The sequence below is a fragment of the Lycorma delicatula genome, chromosome 7 (genome assembly GCF_047948215.1).
Source record: "Lycorma delicatula isolate Av1 chromosome 7, ASM4794821v1, whole genome shotgun sequence".
Taxonomy (NCBI): domain Eukaryota; kingdom Metazoa; phylum Arthropoda; class Insecta; order Hemiptera; family Fulgoridae; genus Lycorma; species Lycorma delicatula.
In genome coordinates, this window is record NC_134461.1 from 135,355,521 (window position 1) to 135,367,746 (window position 12,226).

Consider the following 12,226-nt stretch of genomic DNA (forward strand, 5'->3'; position numbering starts at 1 on the left):
AGTGTTGTTTCAAGTATTTATTACTGAGAGTAAAAATAATTTTACAATAAATAAATAAATATGTACATTAATATATATTTTATTAACTTGATCCTTATTCCTATTCTTGTTTGTGGCTACAGTAGATATTTTCTGAGATATTACCTTTAAGTAAGGGTTATTATTTTTCAGGCCGATGAAAAAATTAATTTTCTGTTTTCTGTCACAACAGAAAATTAAATTTGTTAATAATTCGCCAAGAAGTTGGGCTACTTTAAACTAAACATAAAAAACTTCCTCTTCTTTTGCTTATAGTTGTGAAAGATGCAGTTAACAATAATAAGCAATTTCAATTGTATTTTCTAAAAGTAAAAATAAATAAACAGTAGTAGTAAAACACAGTTGTGGGTGCTAAAAGTTCTGAAGCATTATTAGATAATATTTTGCCTTGTAAACAATGGCGGGAATAAATAGTATTTGCGCGTGTGTTAGTATTTTATTAATCAATGGAAATATAGTGATAATTTTAATTAGAAATTTTGCATTAAACAGTTTGTACAAAAAAAACAACACCGAAATGGAATTAGGGTAGAGACTAAAATAGTGAGGAGAAGGGATAGATTAAAATAGATTATACTGGGTTCAGGCCAAAATTTTCAGAGCCTACATGCTGCAGTTTTAGAATGTCTTCTAAGATTCCAGCTCCAAAAAAACCTGAGGAGATACCTTGGGATCTTTTCGATCGATGTATTTTACCAGTAATTTTTTCTCATGCTTTAGCAGTAATTCTTTCAACTGTTCTTAATGTATTGTATATTTCTCAAGTATCTTCATTTACCCTTTTAATATTATTTCTGATTGTAAGTTTAGGGTCTACTATTTTCTATCATAATCTGAAGGTAAGGATTTTGTGGCTGTTTCTAAAAATAAATTGAATTAATTTTTTATAAATAGCCCTATAAGTTTAAATAGCAAAGCTGAAATAAACAGGGTACTTTTGTGAATTACTGTAGCGTGTATATTTTTTAAGCTGAATTTAATTTAATGATATTGTAAAATTTTGTGGCTTTTTATATCGTGGTGTTAACTAAATTAGATTAAGTTTTAATATCTAAATTAAATGTTATTAAACATTTAAATTGTATATTTGGTATACATTTTTTTTTTTTTAAATAAAATTTTAATGAAACTTTTTTTTACCAGTCATAAACAAATAAAATGTAATTAAAACATACTAGGAAACATGAAGTAGGTAATTATGAATGATTCCTGTGATAATTAATTATAACTCATAAAAAGTTACTTACAGTTTATTTAAAAATAAAACATAATTACTTTCACATATATATTTCTCTCTAACCTATTATGAATTACATTTGTCTGAAAATAACTTTGGAACAACTGAGCAAATCTGAGTGATATTTTTATCAATTTCTTAAGGATAAACTAACTTAGGTTAGTTTGAATTTAGACTTAACTTAGGTTTTAGACTGAATTTTACATTTTTAATGATACATGTATTTATTACATTACATCCTCTCTTAGTTTTGCAACCCATTCAGTATGTTTTATTTTTCATGATTTGGAGTTTTTTTATATTGCCTTCAGTGTTAAAACCACTGTAATGAAATCTATTTTTTTATTTAAAAATTACTGTAAATGAAAACTTGGTTTGATGCTCTTGATTTGTATTAAGGTAGTATGTGATTCAACTTTTCATTTATACTGTGTGTATATATTTGTCATAAAAACCATTATAGCAAGTATAAATACTTCACAATTGAATTGTAATCAGTTTACTTCAAGTAAACTGTAAATAACATTACAAAAAAAATTTCTGAAACTGTGATCCAGCCTATTCTTCAGTAATATTATAAGTAATGCTCAATTTAAAGTATTTAGTACATACTCAAATAGTACATTTGTTTCTGTGTTATGTCTGTTCATTTAGTTGATTGTTTTTTGAAACTTGGATTACATATAAATTTTGTTTGTAAATTACCTCATAGGAGTTGGGATATGCATAAAAAGACATCAATCACAAAATCCAAGTTTTTACAGTTAGTATATTAAAATCAAAACTCTCAATACAAAATTTATAAAACATAAAATTTGGTAAAATTAACAAACTAAATGAACAAGCAAAATATAGGTCAAATAAACATAATTTACAGCACATATTAAATGGACTTTTAACTACAAGAGAACTATTAATAGTGCCATTTGCAGTACCACTGAGGAAGCAACTGTTACTTTATAAAAATGTACATGTGCATCACATATCTGTATCTGTACTAATATCAATTATGTGTTTGAAACCCAGTATGTTGTATTTAAATGTCAGATTAATAGATTGTTAATGCTAGATTCTTTTTTTAAGGTGAACATATATATATATATCTGGTGGTTTATAAATACTAATTATAATTCAAAACACAGGACAACATGTTTAAAAAATTAATACTACAGCCAAATCAGGCTAAAGTTGTTTATAAATATTATAATTTACACATCAAACTGATTAAGATTATATTATGTGTACCTTTCAAAAAGGTTTGGTTAAAAAATAATGGTACTCCAAAATACGCCATATTAAAATACAGAAATACATACAACAATTTTAAAATAGAGAAATCAACACTATATGCTTAAAAATATAGAATTAAATTAGAAATAAAAAGTGCATACTATAAAAAAAAAAAACACAAAATAAATGTTGAAATATATAATATGCACTTAAATCTAGTAAATCAATTTGGTTTGTTAATTGTTAATGAAATCCAGAGTCAAATAAAAGTTAAATTAGAAGGTTTAAAACAAGAAATTCAACGTAGACATAATAGGAAAATTGATAATTTTTGAGTATAAATTTTCTGTGATAAATGTTGTGGATCGTGATAAACTAAATGAAGTAAATAACAACAATAGGAATAATAATGATAAATATATAAACATGACTAACATCAAATTTAATTGCAAAGATAATAAAGTAATTTGCAATATTTTCAAATATAATATTTATTCATGTGATGAAACCAGATTATTAAAAAATATTATAGTAGATACAGAAATGAGTAAATAATGGAAAGAAGATAACTAGAAATGATAATATTAATAAACCATTAATAAATAATAAATATTAATAATTATAATACATAATATTAATAAACTATTGGACAAGAAACATAAACAATTCAATAAAAACCAACATTTTATTAATATAAAAAATATATTTTTAAATTGAAACAAAAGTTACTAGAATTTAATGCCATATAATTACAAAGTCAGATAAAACTGATACACCTGTAATAATATATAAAGAAACTTATATTGACAAATTTAATAATTACATAGAAGAAAATGGATTCAGGAAAATGAAACATCCCATGAACAAATACTTAAAAATTGTAAAAACATTAATAAACATGTTAGGGATTTTTTTCAACTATAACAAAAAATTACAAACCACAGGAGAATATATCCATTCTGTCCAAAGCTCCTGCATTATCTGGTTTACCAGAAATACATAAACCAGACATAGCATTTAGACCATTGATAAACTTTAAAACTGTTTCCTGTATATTTCATTTCAAAATAGACAAAATACTTCGATTAAAATCAAGTTTTATCGTATAAGTTCAACATAAATAATGGAAGTGAATTAACTGAAAAATTACACAGACTGAATATTAATGAAAATACTAAGATTGTCTCTTTTGCATAAATATGTATCCAAGCATACCAATTATAGAAACAGTAGTTATAATAAAAAATAAATTATTAGAAAATGAAACAGAAGATTTTGTTAGCGCATATTCTTAATGATAATGATTATTGTGAAAACAAAATTATTATTGTGAACAGAACTATTTTGAGTTCAATAATAAATATTATTCAAAAGAGGATTGTTTACCTATGGGTGTGCCACTTTCTTCCATTATGTTAGTTTTATCTACAACATTTTGAGAAGATGGTATATTACATACTCATAATATTCTTTAATGGGAGGTATGTGGATGACATACTTGTAATATTTGACTCTAACATGACACCGGAACATCAAATAATATTAAACAAGCTAAATTTATTTAATAATAAACTCAAATTTACTATGGAATCAGACAATGACAGGACCTGAATTTTTTAGATATAAACATAATAATTGATACTAATTAAGTTGAAACAAGCATAATATAGAAAACCTACCAACAATAATATAATCATTCATAAAAATTCAAATAATCAATTTTTATATAAAAGACACACTTACTATGGTATGATACATAGAGCTGTTATTTATTCACATAATAAGGTGGTATTAAATAATAAACTGGAATATATTAGAAATATAGCTTTACAAAATGGTTACAACAAATTTTATATCGATAACATTTACAGGGATATTTAAAGAAGAATTATAGTAACAAAAACACTGTACTTATTCCTGTGAATGGTTCTAGGAATTATGATAGAAAATATATTTTATACAATTATCTGAGCAAATTCACAAAATAGTAAATGTATATATAATAATGAACAATATACAATTGCACATAAACCTGCAAATAATATTTTGAACATTTTTTTTTTAATTGTAACACTAATTATAATTTTGACAAATTTAACTTAAGCGGCATATATAAAATTAAATGCACAGATTATGATGCCATTTATATAGGTAAAACTAGAGATCATTTAAAGCAAGATTCTCGGAACATCCAAGAGCAGTTAAAAATAAAAAGAAAAATTGTTCAAATATGGCATATCACTTGATTTCAAATGGACATAAAATTACAGATTTAATAAATAATCTTAAAATATTAGAAATTTGTAAATTTAAAAACAAACTGGAGCATTTGGAGAAATATTATATTGATAAATATAAAAATTTCAATTTAATAAACTACCAGGTAAATTTTGAGCAGGATGATCTGTTTAAATTGGTAGGCTTGTATAATGTATAATTGAATTTTAACATCTGACTAATAATTTTAATCAGTCATGACTTTAACGAAGTAGCTCAATGATAATGATAACTATGGTATTTTAATAACTGATGATGAATCTGTAGGATTTGAAAAGGCCTTATTAGATTGAAGGTAAGATCATTCTTGCTTTATATGTATGTATGTGCTGGTTTATAAATAATAATTATAATTCAACATACAGGACAACACGTTTAAAAAATTAAGTGGTTTATATATAAACTACCTAGTAGAGAATATTGAGATAAAACACATCTTACCTTAATTTTTTATGAAAGTACTTTTGCAGGATCTCGCATTCTCAATTGTAATTTAAATAATTACATTATTGCATAATAAACATCTAAAAATAAAAATAATTGAAATTGCACGTAATTTAAAAAAGTGTTGCTATCTGTAACAGTTTTCATAAGACCATCTCCCTCAAATACTATCTGGTGGTTAATCAAATTGAAATTGAAATCAATTTTTAAAGGATCTATTTGCCATTTGTATATAAATACCGTTGCAATCATTACATTTAATTTTATTTCCACACAAATTGTTTATTTTATTATTATTTTTGGTTTTTAAATATTTTATTGAGTGGTACCTGATTTGTATGGCGGTTTAAATATTTCTTTATTGTAAGTTTTAGTAATATTTATTAGCAATGACATTATTACTGCATAAATACATTATGTACATATTTTCATACTTTTCTGTCTTATTATATTGCGGTTGTGAGAGAGTTATTTTGTTATTGTGTTTTGATAGTGCTTTTATAAATACTATTAATTGAAGTAGTTTCATATCCATTTTCAACCACTATATATTTTATGCACCTTATTTCATTAATTAACTTTTCTTAATTATTATGTGTATATTTGATTACTCTATTAATCATGATTGTATACGTTTTAATTTTATGAAACCAAGGGAGATTTGATTTTTTGTGAATTGTTGCATTATTAGATGTAGGTTTCCTATATACCTGATGTTTCAATTTGGTTCTCTTATTTATTTCGATAAATTTTTATTTTAAGAATTTAATTTTTGTAATATTATTAGATGTTCATTGTTTATTATCGGGTTAAATATAATGAGAATATCATTAACATTCAGTGACCGTATTAAAACTTTATGTTTGAGTGATATAAATATGAGTGATAGTGAATTTGGCAGACCATTTAGTAAACAATAAACATTCGATTTCCGATATTACCACAAATTTAGAAATATTAGAAATTAATAAAGATGGCCATATGAAATATACTAGAAAAATATTAAATATATAAATACAAACAAAATTTAAATTTTATAAACCATTAGAGAGGGTTTGAGGTAGATGGTCGTATAAACTGCAACAGATATCATCACTCGTTTAATATGCAATCTTCATTATTTTAGTATTTTTATTTTTAGATTTTTACTATGCAGTAACAGAATTATTTCAATCATAACTGAAGAGATGCGGAATTCCGCGAAAGTACTTTCATGAAAAATGAAGGTAAGATATGTCTTATCTCAATATTCTGTACTAGGTGGTTTATTTAATAGAATTTAAATATAATTAACAGCACAGAGTTATAATAAAAAGAATAATACAAGAATTTAAAAAGTTAAATTCTTAATTTTAGTTAAATAAAGTCTTATTTTTAAAGTAAGTTAAATTGTTATTTATTCTTTTACTTTTTTTTAAAATTAAATATATTAATTTAATAATTACAAATATTAACCCGTGATTGTAAAATAATTTACCAATAATACTGATCTATTAATACAAGTAATAAAGGAACTTTTACTCTGTCCTATTATTTCAAGATTGTTGGATTAATAATTGTATAAATATGTGATTTTAATAAAAACTATTTCAGTAATTGTGTAACTGTACACTTATTAAAGAATTGGAGGATTGTATCTCACTTTCAAATGAAATAAATCTAAATGAAGTGCAGCAAAAAATGTGTATATATAATCTAATTGGCGTTCAAGGAAGTCATATAGTGTTTAAAGTTTAGTCATATAAAATGAAAAAAGGGTTGTAATAACACAAAGAGACTGCTAGCAAACGTGCAGCTTAGGCTCACTAGAAGATGGGAATACATATTTTGTTTTTACTTCAAATTTTGCAACTCATTTTTTGTATACTTAATATTACATTCAATGCATTTTGAGAATAATATCAGGCTGTCTGTGTATTATTGTGTGCTACATTAATCTAATATTAAGAAGCAGTGATGATGAAAAAAGTAAGAAATACTGTTCAGATTATCTTCAAAGAAAATTAATTTTTCATTTAAAAAGTCTTTATATTAGTTATGTGGAAAGACTTACAACAGGACTGTTTACCCAGTTTGCGTAAAGTCGTTTTATTCCAATGAATTCAAGGATATGGTCGAGTCTTGTAGTTTACAGACTTTGTAATTTATCTTGCATTTTTGTAAGGCTTATCTACGTGTATTTTTAAATAGGTTGTTTGGGTTTGTTTTCGATATCATTTCTCTCAGGCTCCAGCTTGACTGACTGTTGCATCATCGTATTGGTGTCAACGTATTTCATATCTCGCATTTTTTATTGCTGTTTAGTTTTAATATATATTAGGCTTAGTGTTTTTTATTCTCAACCAATTTCAATATTGTCATAGTTCCTAGAAGTCTATTTCTCTTTGTTTGCCCTGATGTCATTTCTTCAACTTGCGTATTCAGAAATTTATTTTATCTGTCTTACGTAATTCTTTAGTGGTCTGCTTGCTTGTAAATTATTTTTGTTATGTCTTCGTTCCCGAATTCCGCACGTTTTCTCTAATCGTTCTCATACTAACACTAAGACACTACTCTTGTTGTCAACACACACACACACTCTCTTCTGTCCATTGCTTCGTTCGCTTCCCCAACCTTTCACCACGCTAGCTTTGGTCATTCTAGTCCTGACTTTCACGTTGTATGGTTCCGCCACGCTGATCCTTCCAGCCTTGGATGGATCAGCTTGCAATTTTCTCTCTTGAATAATTGTTTAAATATTTTCATCGCATTCATACTCGCATAAATGTTGCGGTATTTCTCTGTCGAAATATTCTCTAGCTCTACTCGGCAGTGTCTTCACCGATCTCTATGTTCGTTCTTGCCTCGTTTCTTTGTTAAGATAATCTGCAAATTCTGTATATTACGTCTATGTTGAAAGTGCTTCAATTACTACAAACTGCCAATTTTATCGACGCCGAATCTTCTCTAGCTGTTGATTATATTTTCATCGATGCAGAATCTCCAAACTCGTTGCTACATTTTTGAGACGTCACGTCCTGCTCAACCTCTAAACCCTGTCTCCCCCCAGGATTACTGTATGTATTCAATTACGAGTTCGTCTCTTGCTAATATTTGTGTGCTACAGGCAAGTTCAATTTTCATTATTTATTACGTTAAACAGTTATTTTATCATTAAAATTTGTGAAACATTCAGTTCATTATACCTTATGCCTTTCAATTTCAAGTTTAGTTTAAAATCCATTTATTCACGACAGGTGGCTTATATAAGGTTATGTCATCGTTCAGCTGCAACCTATTTTACGTGCTTAATTATTACAATTTGTTGTTAGTGTAATTAACTCTATAATTTAATCTTGTAACTTGTTAATCGCCGAGATTATTAATTTTCTACTCATGAACTCTATTCATATTACTTCTCTTAAATTAACCTAAAGAAAATTACTGCTTTTCTGCAGTTATGTTTTAGGACTTCTTTGTAATTTTATATTTTCAAGAAAGCTTGTTTACTAATATGAACTCTACTTATATGTTTACTTATTTCAATGTGATTATTGAAATATATGTTTACTTATTTTCAATTTACTTATTATTTGATAATGCTAAGTTTGATGATGTTCATAAATTAGAAAAAGCCAGTGCCAATTAAGATTTACTGTAATTTATTTTTCCAAGTTAATGACATTTATTCATTGCTAATTTTTTCAATATTACACCATATGTCAGTAATGCAATAGTTTTCCAGTCATACTATGTTTATTGATGTTATGTTTTTCGTTTATAATTGTAAATAATTTTTTTTTATGTTCTCTTGTTTTCAGGCTTTGTTAAATTGTAGATTTTCAAAATATGTATTTGAAAAATGTATATTCATGTATTTTATCTTTTTAATATTATTATTACTGATATGCTGATTTCAGTTGATATTTCTTATGTGAAATTAAGTTATGTTTATTTCCTAATTTCATTTAATTTAAGGTTATGCTTTAACATAAGTTCATTTATTTTCTTCCTAATTAAAGTCCAATTTCTTTTGGCAAATACGAGCTGTGTTTTCTTTTATTTTTGTTAACTTTACCCAACAAGGACCACTAAATGAAATTTCTCTACAAAGAGAATTATTAAAATTGGATGGAGAATAAGACTTGAAGATACATGAAAAGAAATGAAGGAATCAAATTAAGAACCTCCTTCTTTTATAGTTAAAGATAAAAACAGCATTCAGTAAAATATTATAGTTTTTTCATTTAATCTTATGTAATGAAAATAGGTTATATACACTGCTATTCTATTCTTTATACTTAATGAATTCATTTAACTATAAATTTATTTAAAGTTAACATTTTTTTAAGTGCATAAACTCATTGAGAAATATATTTATAATTAATATTATTTTGTTTGTCGTAGGTAACTGCTGCTGGTAAAGCTGTTTTAATTACAGGATGCGACTCAAAAATTGGTTACACAATAGCCAAACAATTAGATGATCTTGTAAGTTTATAAATAATGAATTTTACTCATATGTAATTCAGCAGTAAGTAAAATTATACATCTATTCTGAATTCATGTGCTTATATGTGTATGTATCTATGTGTGTGTGTGTGCATATCAGTTTTTAAATCTAATTTTAATTGATCTTTTCAAACAGTGTATTAAATTGTGATCGCTTTTAAACTGGAAAAATACATTTTTCTATATTTCAGTAACTTTGTGAAAAGTAACAGCAGCTATTAAAATTATGTTTAAAAATGTTAACAAAAAATCTGATGCGGACACCAAAGACTTCATTGTATGCCTTCTAAATTACATATATTTTTTTATATATTTGTATTTTTTATTACATTTTTTTTATAAAAGATTATATAAAATTTAATATTATTAAATCATTGAATTATTGTAAAGATTTTTGTACAATTGGAGGTTAATAATTATTAATTAATCAATATATTTAAATTAAAAAAACAAGTTAAAAAAAATGAAATGAAGTCTGATTCGAACTGATGTGTCTTCCCCTTGTAAGATCCAAATATTTCATTCGTTTTTTTTGGGCTATAACTCTGAAACCAATGAAAATAAGTACCACTTCTGATATATTGTTGAAAAGCTCTCAATGAGGGCTTATTACTGCAGTTAAAAAAAGTCCAAAATCCAAATATTTTGGACACGTTTGGTCCAGTCGATTGCGATCAAAATGAGAGGTGCACAACTAGATGTTACAGCAGCCCTAAAACCAAATTTCAACATTCTACAACTGATCATTTTTGAGTTATGTGAGATACATATGGTATGTACATACAGACGTCATGCTAAAACTAGTCAAAATGGATTCTGGGATGATCAAAATGGATATTTCCATTGTTATATGAAAACCAACATTTTTCACGATTACAATACTTCCTTATACTTCGTACAAGGAAGTAAAAAAGGTTACTAAAATTTTTGAGAAGAAAGTTTAGAAATTTAACAAAGGTGTTTGTACCAACCAGGTAACTAGAATAGCTTGGCTACTAATTATATAATTTGGTCGCAGTCATAAGGTCTGGTGAGTGGTAGAACCACCACCCCACATCCCTTTTGTAATTGTTTTATCTCCAGTTGTTCCTGTTGTGTGCCTGCTCTTTGATCATTGTATTAAATAGTAAACATTTGAAGTAGTAGCAGATCATGTAGGTAAAGATGCTCTCTCTCTTTCTATTTAGCCTCCAGAATCACCATAAGGTATTACTTCAGAGGATGTGAGTGAGGATGATATGTATGAATGTGAATGAAATTTAGTCTTGTATAGTCTCAGATCAACCATCCTGAGGTGTGTGGTTAATTGGAACCCAACCGCCAGAGAACACTGGTATCCATGATCTAGTATTAAAAACCTTATAAAAGCAAACTGCCTTTATTAGGATTTGAAATCAACTGATTTGTGATGACGGGTTAATCACTACACCAGCTTGGTGGGCTAAAGATGCTGTACTAATAAAATCAGTACAAACAAATAACTATTTAGAAGGCTTTAACAGATAATATTTGAGACATTAATTTATATTACAAGAGAATGCAGAAAGTTAAGAATTTTTAAAATTTAAAAACAGTAACATTTTTATACAAGAGAATCGTCTACCAGTTATAATTCTATTTTAAATAAATCAAAGGGAAGATATTTTAAAAGGTAAAGTTGTTCTTTAAAAATGGCAACAGAATCATAACAAGGTAGGTAAAATAAATATTGATCACAAGTTTAGTGTTTTTTCATTAAGATGCTTCAAAGAAAAACAGATGATTTAATTTTATTACAAATAAAATCAATTTGATTGTACCAAAAAAATTTTATCTACAACATACCTATGAATTTAACAGACGAACCATTATCATCACCACTTACACTCCATTACACCTACCTGTGTAACACAATTCAGCAGTTTTATTTGCATTTAAAGTTGCTTTATTTGTATTTGGTATTCTACAGGTTGGGGGACAAAATGATCCAACATTTGTTTTGGTAATAATTGTTTAGGTTAATAATTAATTATTAATGTGTTTTATGTTGGAAGAAGTACAGCAGTTTGTGAATATTAGTTTCTTCTCTTTCTGAGTGTGCTGTTTTTGTATTGTTCCAAGATGGCTGACAAAGGAAGACTGACTGTTGAACAATGCATAAAGCATTTTATAATGAAAAGAAAAGTGTGGTGCTTACACAAAGACGGTTTCGTGAACATTTTCAAACTCTGTGGTCGCCCTCATTTAAAACATTATGTAGACTTTATGAAAAATTTAATAGTGATGATTTAGTATTTGAGAGTTAAGTGCAAACAACCTGCCAATGTTCATTCTCCACAGAATGTCGAAGCTGTCAGAGCAGCATCAAGAAAAGCAGCAGCACAACTTAGGATTTTTAAGCGATCTGTATAGTGAATTCTAAAAACATACATACACTCTTTCCCATTTTGTACCGATACATTTGTATCAGTACAAAATAAGTGTTACCTAAATTAACAGTTTACAAGAAACATCACAAAATGGGATTCG

The 12,226-nt window shown here is 26.5% G+C and overlaps 1 protein-coding gene across 3 annotated transcripts in view; it reads left to right on the forward strand.

Moving 5' to 3' along the window:
- The first annotated feature begins 638 nt into the window (after positions 1-638).
- The window catches only part of LOC142328179 (D-beta-hydroxybutyrate dehydrogenase, mitochondrial), a 30,893-nt gene continuing 19,305 nt past the window's right edge, over positions 639-12,226 (forward strand). The window contains exons 1-3 of one of the 3 annotated variants that reach the window (XM_075371735.1): positions 759-878; positions 6,369-6,453; positions 9,614-9,697. In XM_075371735.1, the coding sequence (XP_075227850.1) occupies positions 6,448-6,453; positions 9,614-9,697 (90 nt within the window). In that variant the 5' untranslated portion in view covers positions 759-878; positions 6,369-6,447. Of the gene's footprint in view, positions 879-6,368; positions 6,454-8,206; positions 8,334-9,613; positions 9,698-12,226 lie in introns of those variants that run through there. The other 2 variants (XM_075371733.1, XM_075371734.1) reach the window with 2 other exon arrangements.